This window comes from Oncorhynchus tshawytscha, linkage group LG05 (genome assembly GCF_018296145.1).
Source record: "Oncorhynchus tshawytscha isolate Ot180627B linkage group LG05, Otsh_v2.0, whole genome shotgun sequence".
In the NCBI taxonomy this organism is placed as follows: Eukaryota; Metazoa; Chordata; class Actinopteri; order Salmoniformes; family Salmonidae; genus Oncorhynchus; species Oncorhynchus tshawytscha.
Genome location: NC_056433.1, coordinates 40,029,718 through 40,049,790, shown reverse-complemented (window position 1 = coordinate 40,049,790; position 20,073 = coordinate 40,029,718). Strand labels below are relative to the sequence as shown.

The window sequence follows — 20,073 nt, the reverse complement described above, 5'->3', positions numbered from 1 at the left end:
GTTGTAAAAAAGGTTTCATTTGGGCTATGATAGGACCAATTTTTCCTAAGCAGGTTACATGGTTTTAAAAAACTCCTGAAAAATCTCCTGGGGATGAAAATACTGTCAAACTGCATTTGTTATATTTGTTCATATAAATTATATTTAGACTAGATTAGGGAGGGGTTTTTCCTCTACCCAGACACATAGACAACAACTGATAGACAATAGAACTCACAGGGCTGAGCTTGCTTTATGCATGTTTGCATCATGCAGGCCTATGCAACTGTAGGCTTTAAAACATGTACTCACATCTTTCATCACTATTATGCCGATTGATTAATTCCAGTTAATAATGTTAGGCAGTTTAGTCAGCCCAATTTATAAAATAAACTACATTTGATCACATTCACATTTTCTCCTGACACACATATGAACTAAAAATAGATAACGTTACCAATTATTTTACCCTGACCAGATGGAAAGGGCGCATATTCTGTATGCAGCTGCTCTTATTAGTAGCCTAGTTGATCAGACTGAAAAATAGTATTGTTTTCATCCCATAGAGCATGTCAGATATCTAACATTTAGGTGTAGCCTAGGCTACAGCAACATTTATGTGATGATTTTTTTGCTTGTGTCTGTCGGGAATTATCATGTGTTATCATCTTTGCTAAATATATACCGGAGGAAATTTGAAAGCCTACTTGAGCGCACGCCAAAAAAAAGCGCTTCGTCAACCTCTCTCTTTAATCTAATTTTTAATGGATGATGCTAAGGAAGATATCAAATCATTCGGAATTGTTTTCGACATCCCAGGAAAGACAGTCGAAAGTTTGATGTTCAGCAAGTAAAGCATCGTTGCCCTTGTTGGCGAAACTTTCCCTCTCGTCGTGTCCTCTAAAAGTACAATTTTGCATGCCCAAAAACGCAGTGGTGTTGATAAGCCGCTTGAGAACATTCATGTTTCTTCTTACTTTCTCATTGTTGCACAGTTTGAAAACGCAGACCGTAGTCATAATCGGTACAGCTTTTTCCAAGAAGCTTGAATCTGTTGTGTGCAGTTATATGGGGCGGCAGGTAGCCTAGTGGTTAGTTAGAGCGTTGGGCCAGTAAACGAAAGGTTGCTGGATCGAATCCCTAAGATGACGAAGTAAAAATATGTTGTTCTGCCCCTGAACAAGGCAGTTAACCAGTTAATTGTTCTCTGGTAGGTTGTCATTGTAAATACGAATTTGTTCTTAATTGACTTGCCTAGTTAAATAAAAAATATACTCCCTGCTTTTGTTTAGCTGAACCATCAATGTTCTTCAGGTCACCATACCCACCTTTCAACCATGGCTCAGACGTTTCAAAATAAATTGCACTAACTGGACACACAAAGAATGTTCTAAAAGTAAGTTTTCCATCTATTGTTTACAGACAGATTATTTCACTTATAATTCACTGTATCACAATTCCAGTGGGTCAGAAGTTTACATACACTAAGTTGACTGTGCCTTTAAATAGCTTGGAAAATTCCAGAAAATGATGTCATGGCTTTAGAAGCTTCTGATAGGCTAATTGATATCATTTGAGTCAATTGGAGGTGTACCTGTGGATGTATTTCAAGGCCTACCTTCAAACTTAGTACCTCTTTGATTGACATCATGGGAAAATCAAAAGAAATCAGCCAAGACCTCAGCAAAACAATTGTCGACCTCCACAAGTCTGGTTCATCCTTGGGAGCAATTTCCAAACACCTGAAGGTACCACAAGGCCGCTTGGCAAGGAAGAAGCCACTGCTCCAAAACTGCCATAAAAAAAGCCAGACGACAGTTTGCAACTGAAAATGGGGATAAAGATCGTACTTTTTGGAGAAACGTTCTCTGGTCTGATGAAACAAAAATAGAACTGTTCAGCCATAATGACCATCGTTATGTTTGGAGGAAAAAGGGGGAGGCTTGCAAGCCGAAGAACATCATCCCAACCATGAAGCACAGGGTGGCAGCATCATGTTGTGGGGGTGGTTTGTTGCAGGAGGCACTGGTGCACTTCACAAAATAGATGGCATCATGAGAAGGAAAATTGTGGATATATTGAAGCAACATCTCAAGACATGAGTTAGGAAGTTAAAGCTTGGTCGCAAATGGGTCTTCCAAATGGACAATGACCACAAGCATACTTCCAAAGTTGTGGCAAAATGGCTTAAGGACAACAAAGTCAAGGTATTGGAGTGGTTATCACAAAGCCCTGACCTCAATCCCATAGAACATTTTTGGGCAGAACTGAAAAGCGTGGGCGATCAAGGAGGCCTACAAACCTGACTCAGTTACACCAGCTCTGTCAGGAGGAATGGGACAAAATTCACCCAACTTATTGTGGGAAGCTTGCGGAAGGGTACCCGAAATGTTTGACCCAAGTTAAACAATTTAAAGGCAATGCTACCAAATACTAATTGAGTCAATGTAAACTTCTGACCCACTAGGAATGTGATGAAAGAAATAAAAGCTGAAATAAATCACTCTCTACTATTATTCTGACATTTCACATTCTTAAAATAAAGTGGTGATCCTAACTGACCTAAGACAGGGAATTGTTACTAAGATTAAATGTCAGGAATTGTGGAAAAACTCAGTTTAAATGTATTTGGCTATGGTATATGTAAACTTTGACTTCAACTACATATTCTCTGAAAAAATTATCTAGAGCTTATGTTGGAGACAGACAGAGTGGAGAATGAGGTGAGCCCTTCACCTTCTTATAAGGAGCCACTCCCCTGCCCTCTTGTCATTCTCGAGCATGATTCTCTTCCTCACTCTCTTAAGAGCAGGGAAATGCGGTGATACATCTCACTCATATTGTCAAAGAAATGGGGTTACGAAAGTCAACTTGAGTTCTCTTTCATATACTTGTTTCGATGTATCACATATAGGGATTTGGCCAAATCCTGTATCACAAACATGCTCTCCGAAGCCAGGGTAGTCCCAACATCAGTAACAAGGTCCGGTCGGATACCGTAGAAGAGAGAAGGGCCCACCCTCTTAGTTCAATCCAAGTAAATTGCCTAAACTCTTGTTCAATCCAAGTAAACGCACAATCGTACTGTCACGCCTTGATCTGTTTCACCTGTCTTTGTGATTGTCTCCTCCAACCTCCAGGTGTCACTCGTTTTCCAGGCCCTGGTCAACAATGTGCTCCGGGACATGTTGAATCGTTTTGTTTTTGTCTACCTCAACAACTCTGCTTGACCTGCAGCCATTACCCCAGTACACACACTCTCTCTCTCTCTCCCCCTCCCTTTCTGTTTGTGTGTGATTGTGTGGTTGGAGACAGGTGTGCTGGAGTCAGAGCGGATCCCTACCAGCTGCAACTTGCTCCATTATCAAGACCTCTACAAATACTCAGTTCTGCCACTTCCACTCTACCAGATCATAATCTCTGCTCAGTCAGTTTATGCCATTATTATTATTGTTCAAGATCCCTTTACCCTGTTGTACCTGTTTCCCTGCTTGACGCTGTTTATCCTCTCACTGCAGTTTTGCCACCCTGACTCTGTCTACTGTTCCACATCTCACCACCCTGCTACCCTGTTCTGGACTCACCACACCACCACTCCCTTGGATTCCCCTCCGGACCTGTTTACCCTTTCCCAACCCTGCACACTCCAACTTCAGCCTCCACATCTGGTTTCCTACAACTCATCCAAGCTTCACCGGATCTGCGCTCCATATCTCCCTGTTTTACAATAAATACCTTGGTTCATTCATCTGTTTCCTCGTCTGAGTCTACTCTTGGGTTCCCCTGTGCTAGACGCTAATCTACCTGTCCTCTTGCTCAGTTGTGCACCGGGGCCTCCCACTCCACTTTCTATTCTCGTTAGTGTCAGTTTGCTCTTTTCTGTGAAAGGAGTAGTACACAGCATTGTACGAGATCTTCAGTTTCTTGGCAATTTCTCACATGGGATAGCCTTCATTTCTAAGAACAAGATTAGGCTGACGAGTTTCAGAAGAAAGGTCTTTGTTTCTGGCCATTTTCAGCCTGTAATTGAACCCACAAATGCTGATGCTCCAGATACTCAACTAGTCTAAAGAAGGACAGTTTTATTGCTTCTTTAATCAGAACAACAGTTTTCAGCTGTGCTAACATAATTGCAAAAGGGTTTTCTAATGATCAATTAGCCTTCTAAAATGATAAACTTGGATTAGCTAACACAACGTGCCATTGGAACACAGGAATGATGGTTGCTGACAATGGGCCTCTGTACGCCTCTGTACACCATGTAGATATTCCATTAAAAATCAATGGTTTCCAGCTACAATAGTCACTTACAACGTTAACAATATCTACACTGTATTTCTGATCAATTTGATGTTAATTTAATGGACAATAAATCTGCTTTTCTTTTGAAAAACAAGGACATTTCAATGTGACCCCAAACTTTTGAACGGTAGTGTACATAGTCACTTAGAAACTCAGTGTAGGCTACAGTACTGAAAACCATTGAATACAACAATCATGTCTCTGTCGCTAACAAATACAGTAATGGTTGTCAACTATAATTCACTCGAAAGGCAAGGCACTATATTCAAATAAAGTAGAATAAATTGTCAATTTGAATTGTATGTTCAATCATCCTAAAATTCAAAGCCGAGTGAATATACAATTCAACTTGAGAATGTATGTTGGTTCAGCTATAGGCCCAAATGTTGAGCAAACTCACAATCCTATTGCCGATGGTTGACTTACTATTTATTGTACATTAAATCAACATATTTTTTTACAGTGCTTTTATGCCTCTATTACAAGGCTCAAAATCTATCCTTCCTAAAAAATAAGAGCACAGTTTGTGAGATCAAAGGTTGAGAGACTGAACACGGAAACCCACAATTGGAAGAGGTCTCAATATAGGAAGTAGATGCTTGCAGATGAACAGGAAGTTGGATGTATGTCAGCACGAAGAACTTGTTAACTGTATGCTGCAAACCAATTTCCTGTCTCGGACAATAACAGTACTACTAGTACTACTACTGCTTATTCTAGTACTACTTCTACTATTACTGCTACTTTAACTGTTGATTGTTGAGTCTGAAACATACTTGGCCACTCATGGACAGTAGATAGACAACTTTGATCATCAAATAATATTTCAGCCATTTCCATCATAAAGCAGTAGCACAGTAGGCTATAGTACATATGTCTGCCAGCCAGGATATTAGGAGGGGGGCATGCAGAGATATTTCAATTTTAAATTCATATGGAGTCCAAATTATTGCCTCAGTGCTGTGTTAAGTGCATATTAGAAAGGCTAAGTCCAAGTTTAGTTTCACTCTTAATACAAACAGAGGGTACCTGTTGTAGCCAACCAGGGTAGGGTGGAGAGATACAGTAAGTCAATAGAACCACCCGTTCCTCTGCTCCTCACCTGCTGCCCTATGCCAGATAGAGTCAGCAGAGGCACGTTCTGCCTAACAATCATTCATTAATATGAGCTATGGATTATTTTATAACATATTATAGTCTGAAAGTGCCACAAACATGCAGCAGACACGCACATGCAAGCACAGTACACACACACCCGAACACACACACGATTTTCTAGTCACTTTTACCCCTACCTACATGTACATATAACCTCAATCACCTCAACTACCTCGTACTCCCAGCACATTGACTTGGTACCATTTAATTTAGCCTCATTATTGTTATTTTATTGTGTTATTATTTATTTTATAATGTTTTACTTTTTAACTCTCCCAAAAATGCAAAGGGCTCATAAGCAAGCATTTCACGGTAAAGTCTACAATTCTTGTATTCGGCACGTCACAAATAAAACGTGATTAATTGACACACACGGGACCCCAGTGTGTGTCAGGCACAAGAAGCATAAAACACAAGCCTGGAAAAAGCGCAGGTGTGTGTCTGTGAGAGACAGAGAGAGACAGTTGGCGTCTATGAATTATTTAATGTAGTAGGATAATTGATTGAGTGAATGTGATGTGATAACTTTCATCAAAACAAAAAGAAGGACACTGTATTATTTTGGAGTGCTAGAATGATGAATCACTGGATCTCCGAAAGCAGTGAATTGACGAGGTGTTAGGCCTAAGTGCTTATCCGACGGATCAAAGGAAACATCATGGCTAGGCCAAATGTGTAACACTCTATCCATATAGCAGTGATAAAAAATATATATCATGGAGGAAAAAATATAAAAAAAATCCCAGCCTACGGGACTGTCAAATTCAACCTTGGCCACACTCTTGACCATAGTTGCGAAAAAAAATGTTTCCTGTTAGCCGCACTGAGTGGAAATGTCCCCTATTCGCGCGCCCCTCCTACTCCGTGTTCAAGTGAAAGCCAACATTTACAAATTGTCAGTGGCGAGCCAGACCTGTCAACGAGTTATGAGCGTGGAGCGTATTTTCGATGAGTTTGGACACTTCAAAAGGTAGGTTACCCGGAACAATACATGTTTATTGCATTGAATCATATCCTTGCTATCGTAAACTATAAGAATGTGTCCTGTTCAGTCGACCACCCTCCATAGGAATATGATGACCGTATACCCTCTTGTAGTCAAGAGTTTTAAAAATATTTTTAAATAGCTCTATGGGGATTATGGTTATATTTATGGTTAGCCTACATAGTAGCCCTAATGTTTCTTTCTCTCTGCACACAAAATGCAGCAGCTTTCTTCCTTCTTCAAGTTGGTATGAACTTGCTTTTAGAGAGATGGATGTGTAGTGCCTTGCATCATTGACGCGTTAAAATGGTATAGACATACTCTTTTAGAATATATTTATTTTTTTCATTCTCACTATGCAACCATAACACTTAATATACACCTACTGTATAGTTAATGTTTGGATTTTTTGCATATGAAGAATATTTTTTTTTGTTAGGCTACTTTATTATAAGAACGCATGTATGAATTATGTTGGATAGTAACGGTTTCATTTCTTTGATGCACACTAAGACTTTCCTGTAATTTCAATGGGAAAACACTGTAGAATGCGTGGTAAAATACACTGCTCAAAAACATAAAGGGAACACTTAAACAACACAATGTAACTCCAAGTCAATCACACTTCTGTGAAATCAAACTGTCCACTTAGGAAGCAACACTGATTGACAATAAATTTCACATGCTGTTGTGCAAATGGAATAGACAACAGGTGGAAATTATAGGTAATTAGCAAGACACCCCCAATAAAGGAGTGGCTCTGCAGGTGGTAACCACAGACCACTGCTCAGTTCCTATGCTTCCTGGCTGATGTTTTGGTCACTTTTGAATGCCGGCGGTGCTTTCACTCTAGTGGTAGCATGAGATGGAGTCTACAACCCACACAAGTGTAACAAGTTCAAACAGATGCCAGACGGGCTGCAGACCGGGAACCTCCTACGACAGGCCGCAGACCGGAACCTACCACGACGGGTCGCAGTCCGGAACCTACCACGACGGGTCGCAGTCCGGAACCTACCACGACGGGTCGCAGTCCGGAACCTACCACGACGGGTCGCAGTCCGGAACCTACCACGACGGGTTGCAGTCCGGGAACCTACCACGACGGTTCGCAGTCCGGAACCTACCACGACGAGTCGCAGTCTGGAACCTACCACGACGGGTCGCAGTCCGGAACCTACCACGACGGGTCGCAGTCCGGGAACCTACCACGACGGGTCGCAGTCCGGAACCTACCACGACGGGTCGCAGTCCGGGAACTTACCACGACGGGTCGCAGTCCAGAACCTACCACGACTGGTCGCAGTCCGGAACCAGAGCCGCTCCTCAGTCCAGAGGCGTCTTTCCGTCCAGTGGCGCCCTCTACGATGATCTTCAGTCCGGGGCCCGCTGCGAGGGTCCCCGCTCCAGAGGCGCCACCTAAGCCTCGAAATTGTAGTTCACACTTGTAGTACACAAGCAATGCCCTGAAAACCCTTCTTATCCATAGGGTTAATTAAGCATCCCTTCTGTAAAGCTAAATTACAGTATTTAACTGGCAACTCTGCTGCCAGTATAATGCTGTACATTTACAGGGCAAAGTTTTACAATGCAACTTCCTCATGTTATCCTTTTATTGAACACCCTATATTATACTCACCTCTCTCACTCTCATCCTCCTCTCCACCTCCTAGGTTCCAGGCATGTCTGTACTTTGCTGCTGTCTTCCAGGCCATAGCCTGTGGAATCCACTACCTGGCCTCCGTGTTCCTCGTGGAGAGGCCAAACTTTGTCTGTGCTCCGCCAGGTAACATCACTGACGTCCTGTATGGGAACCACACTGGTGCTTCCCTGGAGGAGGTGCTACCATTCTTCAAACCGGCGAACGGGCCCATGGTGGTCCGAACGACTGTGGGCCAACAGTGGGAGCTTAGCACCTGCCAGCGCACTCAGCGGATGAACCCCACAGACTTTACCTACGAGCAGGTCGTCAACAGGACGACGGAAAAGTGTGACTGGAACTACCATTACGTGTACGACCACAGTGAGGTGTATCAGAGCATTGTGACGGACTGGGACCTGGTGTGTGACAGGGAATGGCTGGCCAAGCTGTGTCAGCCCACGTTTATGATGGGGGTGCTGGTTGGAGCACTGGTGTTCGGGGACATCGCTGATAGGTAAGAGTAGCTCTCCCCACCTACTTAATCCCAAATATAGGGATCATGTCTGTCTCTGCGGTGTCCCTGTGCCCCGGAGAACCTTGATAACTGGAAGGGTGTCGATGACAAAACATGGACGTCGTCATCAGTGGTGTAGAGCAATTTGTTTTATGTGAGGGAGAGCAAAATAAATAAGTAAATGACATCATAATTTCCTCAATCAATTGGTATGCGTTATAAAATATGCATACCAATTGTAACGTCTGCCTATGCCCACACATATTGTCTCAAGAAAAATGCACATTTTTAATACCCTCAAACACCAAGTTTAGGCATAGGCTACCAAATAGGCCATCATCACTGTCAATTGTGAATGATAATTCTTCACGTTTTACCAGTGAAACATCCAAATTGCATTTCCATACCAATCAAATGATTGATCTCATTCATGGGAATATGCATTCTTTAAATTACTGTTTCGTTAGAGAATTAGAGCAGATGGTGTGAGCAGACTATTAGCGTTTCTTGTCTTATGTTTCAATCAAAGCATATATCCAGCCTAGTGGCACACTGTTGAGTTTTGGCGCATGAGAAAATATTCAACTATTCAGCTTCAGCTAGCCATCCTAAAATCTCATTAGAAATGAGTAGGTGTTTATGGCGTAACAGGAACGTTATAGGCCTACTCTGCTATGGTATTATATTTGGTTCTGTTTTGTAAATGCGAATGAATCATTGTGATCTTGCGAGACATTGATTCTGCTTTGATTTAACTTTAAGGCACCATTGTGAGAAGTGATCATCTTCTATATATTATAATAATAACACGTGATGAATAGGACTATTGGGCGTAGGCAACAGATCTTGATGAGATGTTATTTAAACAATTGACGCGCCCTTCGTGGTGCTGAAAGGACCGCGCAAGGGTCATGCAATGATGTTAAAGAAGTTGAACCAACTTTTGGAGTGGTCCTCCACCTCATGAATTGCAATAAAATGCAAATTAATTACTTAAAAATCATACAATGTGATTTTCTGGATTTCTGTTTTAGATTCCGTCCCTCACAGTTGAAATGTACCTATGATAAAAATTACAGACCTTTACATGCTTTGTAAGTAGGAAAAACCTGCAAAATCGGCAGTGTATCAAATACTTGTTCTCCCCACTGTATATACTGAGATCATGTGAAAGATCATGTGACACTTAGATTGCACACAGGTGGACTTCATTTAACTAATTCTGTGACTTTTGAAGGTTGCACCATAACTTATTTAGGGGCTTCATAGCAAAGGGGGTGAGTACATATGCATGCACCACTTTTCCATTATTTTTTTATTTTTTGAAACAAGTATTTTTTTCTTCATTCCACTTCACCAATTTGGACTATTTTGTGTATGTCCATTACATGTAATAAAAATACATTTAAATTACAGGTTGTAATGCAAAAAAATAGAAAAAACGCAAAGGGAGATGAATTATTTTGCAAGGCACTGTACAGTACCCATCAAAAGTTTGGACACACCTACTCATTCAAGGGTTTTCTTTATTTTTTACTATTTTCTACATTGTAGAATAATAGTGAAGACCTCAACTATGAAATAACACATATGGAATCATGTAGTAACAGTGTTAAACAAATCCAAATATATTTTAGATTCTTCAATGTAGCCACCCTTTACTTGATGACAGCTTTTCACACTCTTGGCATTCTCTCAACCAGCTTCATGAGGTAGTCACCTGGAATGCATTTCAATTAACCGGTGTGCCTTGTTAAAAGTTCATTTGTGGATTTATTTCCTTCTTAATGCGGTTGAGCCAATCAGTTGTGTTCTGATAAAGTATGGGTGGTATACAGAAGATAGCCCTATTTTGTAAAAGACCAAGTCCCTATTATGGCAAGAAGAGCTCAAATAAGCAAAGAGAAACGGCAGTCCACCATTACTTTAACCCAATAAGGAGAATTTCAAGAACTTTCAAAGCTTCTGCAAATGCAGTCGCAAAAAAATCAAGCGCTACGATGAAACTGTCTCTCATGAGGACCGCCACAAGAAAGGAATACCCAGAGTTACCTCTGCTGTAGAGGACAAGTTCATTAACCTGTTGCGACGAGCAATCCCGTACCCGGGATCTTAAGTATAGCCTCAAGCTCATTAGCATAACGCAATGTTAACTATTCATGAAAATCGCAAATGAAATGAAATAAATATATTGGCTCTCAAGCTTAGCCTTTTGTTAACAACACTGTCATCTCAGATTTTCAAAATATGCTTTTCAACCATAGCAAAACAAGCATTTGTGTAAGAGTATTGATAGCTAGCATAGCATTAAGCCTAGCATTCAGCAGGCAACATTTTCACAAAAACAAGAAAAGCATTCAAATAAAATCATTTACCTTTGAAGAACATCGGATGTTTTCAATGAGGAGACTCTCAGTTAGATAGCAAATGTTCAGTTTTTCCAAAAAGATTATTTGTGTAGGAGAAATCGCTCCGTTTTGTTCATCACGTTTGGCTGAGAAAAAACCCAGAAAATTCAATCATCAAAACGCTGAATTTTTTTCCAAATTAACTCCATAATATCGACAGAAACATGGCAAACGTTGTTTAGAATCAATCCTCAAGGTGTTTTTCACATATCTATTCGATGATAAGTCATTCCTGGCAGTTTGGTTTCTCCTCTGAATCACATGGGAAAATACATGCAGCTGGATACACGCACCAATTACGACGGAGAACACCAGGCGGACACCTGGTAAATGTAGTCTCTTATGGTCAATCTTCCAATGATATGCCTACAAATAGGTCACAATGCTGCAGACACCTTGGGGAAACGACAGAAAGTGTAGGCTCGTTCCTGGCGCATTCACAGACATATAAGGAGACATTGGAACACAGCGCCTCAAAAGTCTGGCTCACTTCCTGTTTGAAGTTTCATCTTGGTTTCGCCTGTAGCATTAGTTCTGTGGCACTCACAGACAATATCTTTGCAGTTTTGGAAACGTCAGAGTGTTTTCATTCCAAAGCTGTCAATTATATGCATAGTCGAGCATCTTTTCGTGACAAAATATCTTGTTTAAAATGGGAACGTTTTTTTATCCATAAATTAAAAGAGCGCCCCCTATATCCAAGAAGTTAAAGTTACCAGACTCTAGAGTTACCCAAATGAATGCTTCAAAGTTCAAGTAACAGACACATTTCAACATCAACTGTTCAGAGGAGACTGCGTGAATTAGGCCTTCATGGTCGAATTGCTGCAAAGAAACCACTGCAAAAGGTCACCTATAAGAAGAAGAGACTTGCTTGGGCCAAGAAACACGAGCAATGGACATTTAAACCGGTGGAAATCTGTCCTTTGGGCTGATGAGTCCAAATTTGAGATTTTTGCTTCCGCCATGTCTTTGTGCGATGCAGATTAGGTGAACGGATGATCTCCGCATTTGTGGTTCCCGCCATGAAGCATGGAGGAAGAGGTGTGGTGGTGTGTGGGTGCTTTGCTGGTGACAGTGTCTGTGATTTATTTAAATTTGAGGCACACTTAACTAGCATGGCTACCACAGCATTCTGCAGCGATACGTCATCCCATCTGTTTTGCGCTTAGTGGGACTATCATTTGTTTTTTTAACAGGACAATGACCCAACACATCTCCAGGCTGTGTAAGGGCTATTTGACCATGAAGGAGAGTGATGGAGTGCTGCATCAGATGTTCTGGCCTCCACAATCACCCGACCTCAACCCAATTGAGATGGTTTGGGATTAGTTGGACCACAGAGTGATGGAAAAGCAGCCAACAAGTGCTCAGCATATGTGGGAACTCCTTCAAAACTTGGAAAAGCATTCCAGGGGAAGCTACGTTTCACAAGACACACCTGTTAACTGAAATGCAGTTCAGGTGACTACCTCATGAAGCTGGTTGAAATAATGCAAAGAGTATGCAAAGCTGTCATCAAGGCAAAGGGTGGCTACTTTGAAGAATCTAAAATATATTTAGATTTGTTTAACACTTTTTTTCGTTACTACATGATTCCATATGTGTTATTTCTTAGTTTTGATGTTTTCACTATTATTCTACAATGTAGAAAATAGTAACAATAAAGAAAAAACCTTAAATGAGTAGGTGTCCAAATTTTTCACTAGAGCAGCTGTGAAATTTCCCTTTATCATTGCACTGTTTGCGAGGAGAGCTTTATTGTTAGTAGGTATTTCAATGTATTGTGTAGCTCACTCACTGTATCACAAATGACATTTGATTAGCTTGAAGACAGTGTTACAATATACCATATTACAGAATACAAGACAACAGAAGTGAACTATCAATTCATCAAATTTATTTGCATGGATTTAACATGCTATCAAAACAATTGTCTAAGTAGTGAACATAAATCATTACTACGTCTAAATGCATTGTTACCTCCAACTTGGCCCAATTTACATTTCCAATTGCCCACCCTGACACACCAAGCTAGAACGGGCCCTGTGTCTCAACCAATTGCCAATGTAGGCTAAATATCCCAAGCAGGGCTACAGCAAATTCCAAAGAGGGTCAGGCTCCTTGGACTTTGCGATGGCCACTCTAGTTGTGTTGTCCTCAGCAGAACGGTGACGCCGTAAACAAGTGGTCACATGTCATTCTGGGTTCCACTACACAAGAGAAGGGTCCGTGGAATTTTATGAACATCAAGGATTTATTTTTTATTGGCCAAAGTGGTCAAGCCTCCAACGGGCCTCCACAGTGCACACACGTAACCTAGAATTTGTCATCATTCTTGCCACTGCCAGGGAAGAAACACCCATTTACCATACATCTAGGCTGCTATACATATTTATTTGGTTTGCCATTCTATAATTTTTCATGGAATTCTTGTGGTAATTAAAAATGATTTTTGTCCTTTACTCTGACAATTAATCCACAGATAAAAGGGTAAACCTCGTTAGTTTCTAGTAATCGCTCCTCCTTCCGTCTTCTTCTTCTTTAGACTTTATATTGTGCTTGGCAACCAACTTTAAGGTGCATTACCACCACCACCAACTGGACTGGAGTGTGGACCTCAGTTCATCTTTCAATCACACACGAGGGTATATGCTACTAAAAACCACTGAGGAGATGGGAGAGGTGGGACTTGCAGCGCGTCAAACATCAAAAATAGAACCAAGTTCTATTTTAGAACCAAGTTCTATTTTAGCGCCTGGCTTCGCAGACACTTGTTGACGCGCGTGAGCAGTTTGGATGAAATTATTGAATAACGTGTACATTTATAACATGTGTACATTTATTTTGCAATGCTCAAGCACGTAACGCAAACAGTGTGGTCAGCATGTAAGATACAACGGTCGGTCACTTGGTCGGACAGTCTGTGTAATGCAGAAGAAGGGTACACTATCAGTGGCTTCGTGTAGTTTCGCTGCCCCCCCCCATGAGTTCTGAGCAAAGCACCCCCTTTTGCCATGGGGCAGAGAGAAAAGTGTGTCATTTTATAGCTAATCTCATGCTATGTTATACATTTTGCCTTGAGGCAGAGAGAAAATGTTGCTGTTTTTGAGCTATATATTTGTCTTAATATTGACACAATTTGAAATATATATCTTGATAGATCAAAGTATCAGCTGTCACACCATGTAAAGGAACAACCTAAGTTTGTAAAAAAACAAACATAATAAATGCAACTAACTGGATTTATGTAAACTCTGTCAGACACCATAAAAGGCATTTCCTTTTTACAATTATTGTGCAACAAGTTTTTAATAGCCTTGATTGTTTAATTCTAACATTATATGTAATACAGATCTCCAAACCTATTTTGTTTTGTTTTAAAGCACTATCAAATGCTCCAGGGCTAATTTCGTTAGCATTTTTACATGTTTTTCTAGATTTAGAACATAAAACAACATTTATAAAGCAAACATTATCCATTAGGTCTAGCACAGCAAATACTTCAATTATTTAAGCATACAGTGCCTTCGGAAAGTATTCGAACCCCTTGACTTTTTCCACATTTTGTTACTTTACAGCCTTATTCTAAAATTGATTAAATAAATAATTTCCACATAAATCTACACACAATACCCCATAATGACAAAGTGAAAACTGTTTTTTAGAAAGGTTTAGAAATGAATGAATAAATAAAAAAACATAAGTATTCAGACCCTTTGCTATGAGACTTGAAATTGAGCTCATATGCATCCTGTTTCCATTGATTATCCTTGAGATGGTTCTACAACTTGATTGGAGTCCACCTGTGGTAAATTCTATTGATTGGACATTATTTGGAAAGACACACGCATGTCTATATAAGGTCACACAGAAGACAGTGCATCTCAGAGCAAAAACCAAGCCATGAGGTCAAAGGAATTGTCTGTAGAGCTCCGAGACAGGATTGTGTTGAGGCACATATCTTGGGAAGGGTGCCAAAACATTTCTGCAGCATTGAAGGTCCCCAAGAACACAGTGGCCTCCATCATTCTTAAATGGCAGAAGTTTGGAACCACCAAGACTCTTCCTAGAGCTGGCTGGCCGCCCAGCCAAACTAAGCAATCTGGGGAGAAGGGCCTTGGTCAGGGAGGTGACAAAGAACCCGATGGTCACTCTGACAGAGCTCTAGATTTCCTTTGTGGAGATGGGAGAACCTTCCAGAAGGACAACCATCTCTGTAACATCCACCAATCAAGCCTTTATGGTAGAGTGGCCAGACGGAAGCCACTCCAAAGTAAAAGGCACATGACAGCCCGCTTGGAGTTTGCCAAAGGCTAACTAAAGACTCTCAGACCATGAGAAACAAGATTCTTTGGTCTGATGAAACCAATAGTTAACTCTTTGGCCTAAATGCCAAGCGTCACTTCTAGGGCGAAATTTAGCCAGCCGGGGGAATGACCGTTAATGAACATTTAGCATCTCCTGGCTTCCACACAAGCTGCTGATGCAGACCTTTGGAACATATACATTTTAAAAAGTCTAAGAAATCCATGTAGTATAGCCTGCACCTTCACAATAAATCCATGTAATATAGCCTGCACCTTCACAATAAATCCATGTAGTATAGCCTGCACCTTCACAATAAATCCATGTGATATAGCCTGCACCTTCACAATAAATCCATGTAATATAGCCTACACCTTCACAATAAATCCATGATTTATGTTAGACAGGTCGAAAGAGGCATGATATAAAGAAAATGTGGTCTATGTAAGAAGAACAGAATAGCATACTCTGAGTTGTCCTTATGTTAGGCCCTGATACAGTATGGCTGTGGACCGCACTAGTTAATTTAGAAGACCAGATTTGCTTAGAATTCCTAGCAGACAAGATTTGGAATATTAGTGCTTATAGCCTACTACCATGTGCACATTGCTGTGCTTATATTGTGAAGAAATAGCCTAATAGTTTATCAACATTTTAAGCTAAACATTCTGATCTGTTTAGCTTAAAGAGGTTGTATTAATTTGGCATCCCACAACTGTCCCAGACCATGTTGGGAATATTTATTTCTCACACAGAATAGAATAGACTGACTTTTGTACTATGGAGGATAGTAGATTGAATTAGGCTAGTGCTTTGGCTGTTCGTTAGGCGTACTACTTGAGTAGGCCTAACGAGAAGCACTCAGGGAGAAGGGCATAACGGCCACTGGCCGCAAAAGGCATGGATTTGTTTAGAGTGCAGTGAAATTCTAGGCATTATCAAGTGCTTGTCAGATTGTGAATGAGTGACTGATGTAGTGTGTACAGCCTGCACAAAAAAACAAAGCAGAGCTCATGCATTTCAAGTTACTTTTTTCAAATCATCATTAGAGTTGCATCATACAGCTTCACAATGAATTAAAAACCAAAACACATAGCCCAACGTTTCTAGAACATCTAAAGCTACATTAATAACTCCAAATTAAGCATATAGGAGGACCTATTTCTTTGTTAACCGCTCAACACAGAATAGCCATGCAATTCTGTATGTAATGCTTTTATTAGAAAGGTGCATTTTTATGGTGAAAATGATCTTCCCCAAACTTGAAACTCACTCACCACCTATGTATGCCAGTTAGGCTCTACACCCATTGTAAAGTGTATTAGTGTGCTTAATTCTATGAAGTTATTTGGCCAATTCAGTTGTGATACAAACTGTATTATAACATGTAGGGCCTATGGGCTATGCTATGTCAGGTGTGCGACTGTGATTCGAAAAAGTTGCCAAAAAAAAGGCATTGTTTCTTATGCTGGGCATCATTCACAAGTGATAATATATAATTCACAAGGGATAGGCTGATATTGTCACCCATCGGACGATTCTTGATTTAATCTTGTCTTTACATATACTCAATAATATATGTGTGACATCTGTTTTGATTGGACCATTATCATGGACCTGTATCGAAACACGGGCAGCGGGAAAAAAATACATGTCATGGGGCTCCCGAGTGGTGCAACTGTCTAAGACACTGCATCTTAGTGCTAGATGCATCACTACGAACACCCTGGTTCGATCTATGGCTGTATCACAACCGGCTGGGATTGGGCGGCGCACAATTGGCCCAGGGCCATTGGGCCATTGGGCTTTGTCATTGTAAATAAGAATTTGTTCTTAACTGACTTGCCTGGTTAAATGAAGGTTACATTTATAAATAAATAAATAAAATCTTAAATAATGAATGGAGGACGCTTTTCCCTGTGGTTTATTTTCATGACAGCCAGGTAGGCTATACTGTTGTGAAGAGAAACAATGTGCTTAATGTTGAGAAATAAATATAGTAGGCCTAGCCTATAGAAAGCTGATGGGATCCTCGTATTTTTATTAGTGGCCATCATTCCCGCAATTGCATAGTCTATAGAAATGTTGTGCAACATGAGCTCATTGGCTCTCATGAAGTGTTTGATCAGAATTTCGAATACATTTGCATTGATATCAGAGTCATTAGTCCTGAGTACCAGGCAGTTAGCAAGTTTGGTAGTCTTCTAATGACCATCAGCAGCATCAGAGCTGGGAGAAGCCTAAATACCGTGATTAAACAATCATGTGGAATTTGACTACCTTAATGACTCGTGACCACCGGTTTGGAGGTAATATGGTCACTGCAATAGCCCTAGTCATGTCTGGAGGAAACTTGGAGGGCACCATCCCTACGGTGAAGCATGGTGGTGGCAGCATGATAGCTGTGCAGCAAAATAGCTGTGCAGCAACGCTCCCCATACAATCTGACAGAGCTTGAGAGGATCTGCAGAGAAGAATGTGAGAAACACCCCAAATACAGGCATGCTAAGCTTGTAGCGTCATACCCAAGAAGACTTAAGTCTGTAATCGCTGCCAAAGTACTGAGTAAAGGATCTGAATACTAATCTAAATGTTATATTTCCGGTTATGTTTAATAAATTAGCAAAAATATAAAAATATAAAAATGTTTTTGCTTGGTCATTATGTGGTATAGTGTGTACATTGATGAGGGGAAAATATATTTATACATTTTAGAATAAGGCTGTAACCTAACAACATGTGGAAGAGGTCAAGGGTCTGAATACTTTCCGAAGGCACTGTATTTTGCAGAACAGTGATTACATATTTTTTGAGAATACTGAAAAGGGTCTTAAGGGTTAGCCATTAGATACTTAGTTGACAAGCTACTGACAGAGTTGACAATAGATACTCAAAACAGACATTTTTGCCTCTAAAGATAAAAGTTAAATAGAAACATTTATAAAATATAGACAATTATTCATTTGAAAATCCCTAATAAAAACAACCATTCTATCAGATCTTTCAGCGCTCTGTCAGTTGATGTTTTATGGAGTTGTTTGTTTGTTCAAATGATAGACATAGTAGCAATTTAGTTTTTCTTCAGTTGCTTTAGGACTCCAAAACCTAATTAAATGTAACATACTTGAACCAAAATTAATATTCTATTTTAAATTATCAGGCAGTGTAACAATTTTCATCTGGAGAAGGAGAAGAGGACCAAAACGCAGCGTGGTAAGTGTTCGTCATATTTTTTTAAAAACTGAACACTACACAAAATGAAAACGAAACAGTTCTGTCCGGAAAACACAGACACAGAAAACAATCACCCACAACCAAAATGGGGAAAACAGGCTACCCAAGTATGATTCTCAATCAGAGACAACGATCGACAGCTGCCTCTGATTGAGAACCATACCAAGCCAAACACAGAAATACAACATAGAAAAAAGAACATAGACTACCCACCCCAACTCACACCCTGACCAAACTAACACAAAGACATAAAAAAGGAACTAAGGTCAGAATGTGACAGGCAGATAGTTGACAGTTTATGGTTGTGACCATGGTGATTCCAATATTGTTTGTTAAAATCTTTTAAAAGTAGAGAATTTACAGACCATGAGGAATGTTGTTGCATTAATTAATTAATGAATAAGTCCTAATGGTATCCCTGACCCTGCTCATTCCTGATTCATTTAGGATTTTAGACAAATCTGATGGAATCAACCAAATTACCGGACATCTTTTAGGAATCAACATTTTGAGAGAAATATTATTTTAAGTCTTAGAGGCCTATTGCAAGAAACTACATACAATAATTTTTCACGACCCTACCAGGCCGCACTGCTTCTTCTAACTGCTCGCTTAACCAGGAAGCCAGCCGCACCAATGTGTTGGAGGAAACACTGTACAACTGGTGATCGAAGTCAGCGTGCATGCGCCCGGCCAACCACAAGGAGTCGCTAGAGCGCGATGGGACAAGGACAGCCCAGCCGGCGAAACCCTCCCCTAACCCGGACGATGCTGCGCCGCCTGTCTCCAGGTCTGAAATGAATAATGTTGAAAGTACTTTGAAAATTCCCAAAACAAAATGTTTTCCCTCATAAAATTCTCTTAAATGACATTTTAGGCTCATCACTGTCAAACGCTCCCTAAAACATTTCTGCCAGCAGGCCTTTACCTTGCCCAGGTATCCTGGAAGGATATTGACCTCATTCTGCCAGTAGAGGATGCCTGATTATTCTTTAAAAGTGCTTTCCTCACCATCTTAAATAAACATGCCCCATTCAAAAAATGTAGAACTAAGAACAGATATAGCCCTTGGTTCACTCCAGACTTGACTGCATTTGACCAGCACAAAAACATCCTGTGGCGTTCTACATTAGCATCGAATATCCCCCGCGATATGCAACTTTTCAGGGAAGTTAGGAATCAGGCAGTTAGGAAATCAAAGGATAGCTTTTTCAAACAGAAATATGCATCCTGTAGCACAAACTCCCAAAAGTTCTGGGACACTGTAAAGTCCATGGAGAATAAGAGCACCTCCTCCCAGCTGCCCACTGCACTGAGGCTAGGAAACACTGTCACCACTGATAAATCCACTATAATTGAGAATTTAAATAAGCATTTTTCTAAGGCTGGCTCTCACCTGGCTACCCCTACCCCGTCAACAGCTCTTCATCCCCCACAGCAACTTGCCCAAGCCTCCCCATTTCTCCTTCACCCAAATCCAGATAGTTGATGTTCTGAAAGAGCTGCAAAATCTGGACCCCTACAAATCAGCTGGGCTAGACAA

At 40.6% G+C, this 20,073-nt stretch overlaps 1 protein-coding gene across 1 annotated transcript in view; it reads left to right on the top strand.

The window, feature by feature from the left end:
• Positions 1-6,313: 6,313 nt before the first annotated feature.
• The window catches only part of slc22a16 (solute carrier family 22 member 16), a 57,818-nt gene continuing 44,058 nt past the window's right edge, over positions 6,314-20,073 (top strand). Inside the window, exons 1-2 of the mRNA XM_024400324.2 lie at positions 6,314-6,409; positions 8,098-8,580. Of these exons, the coding sequence (XP_024256092.2) occupies positions 6,366-6,409; positions 8,098-8,580 (527 nt within the window). The 5' untranslated portion in view covers positions 6,314-6,365. The remainder of the gene's footprint in view (positions 6,410-8,097; positions 8,581-20,073) is intronic.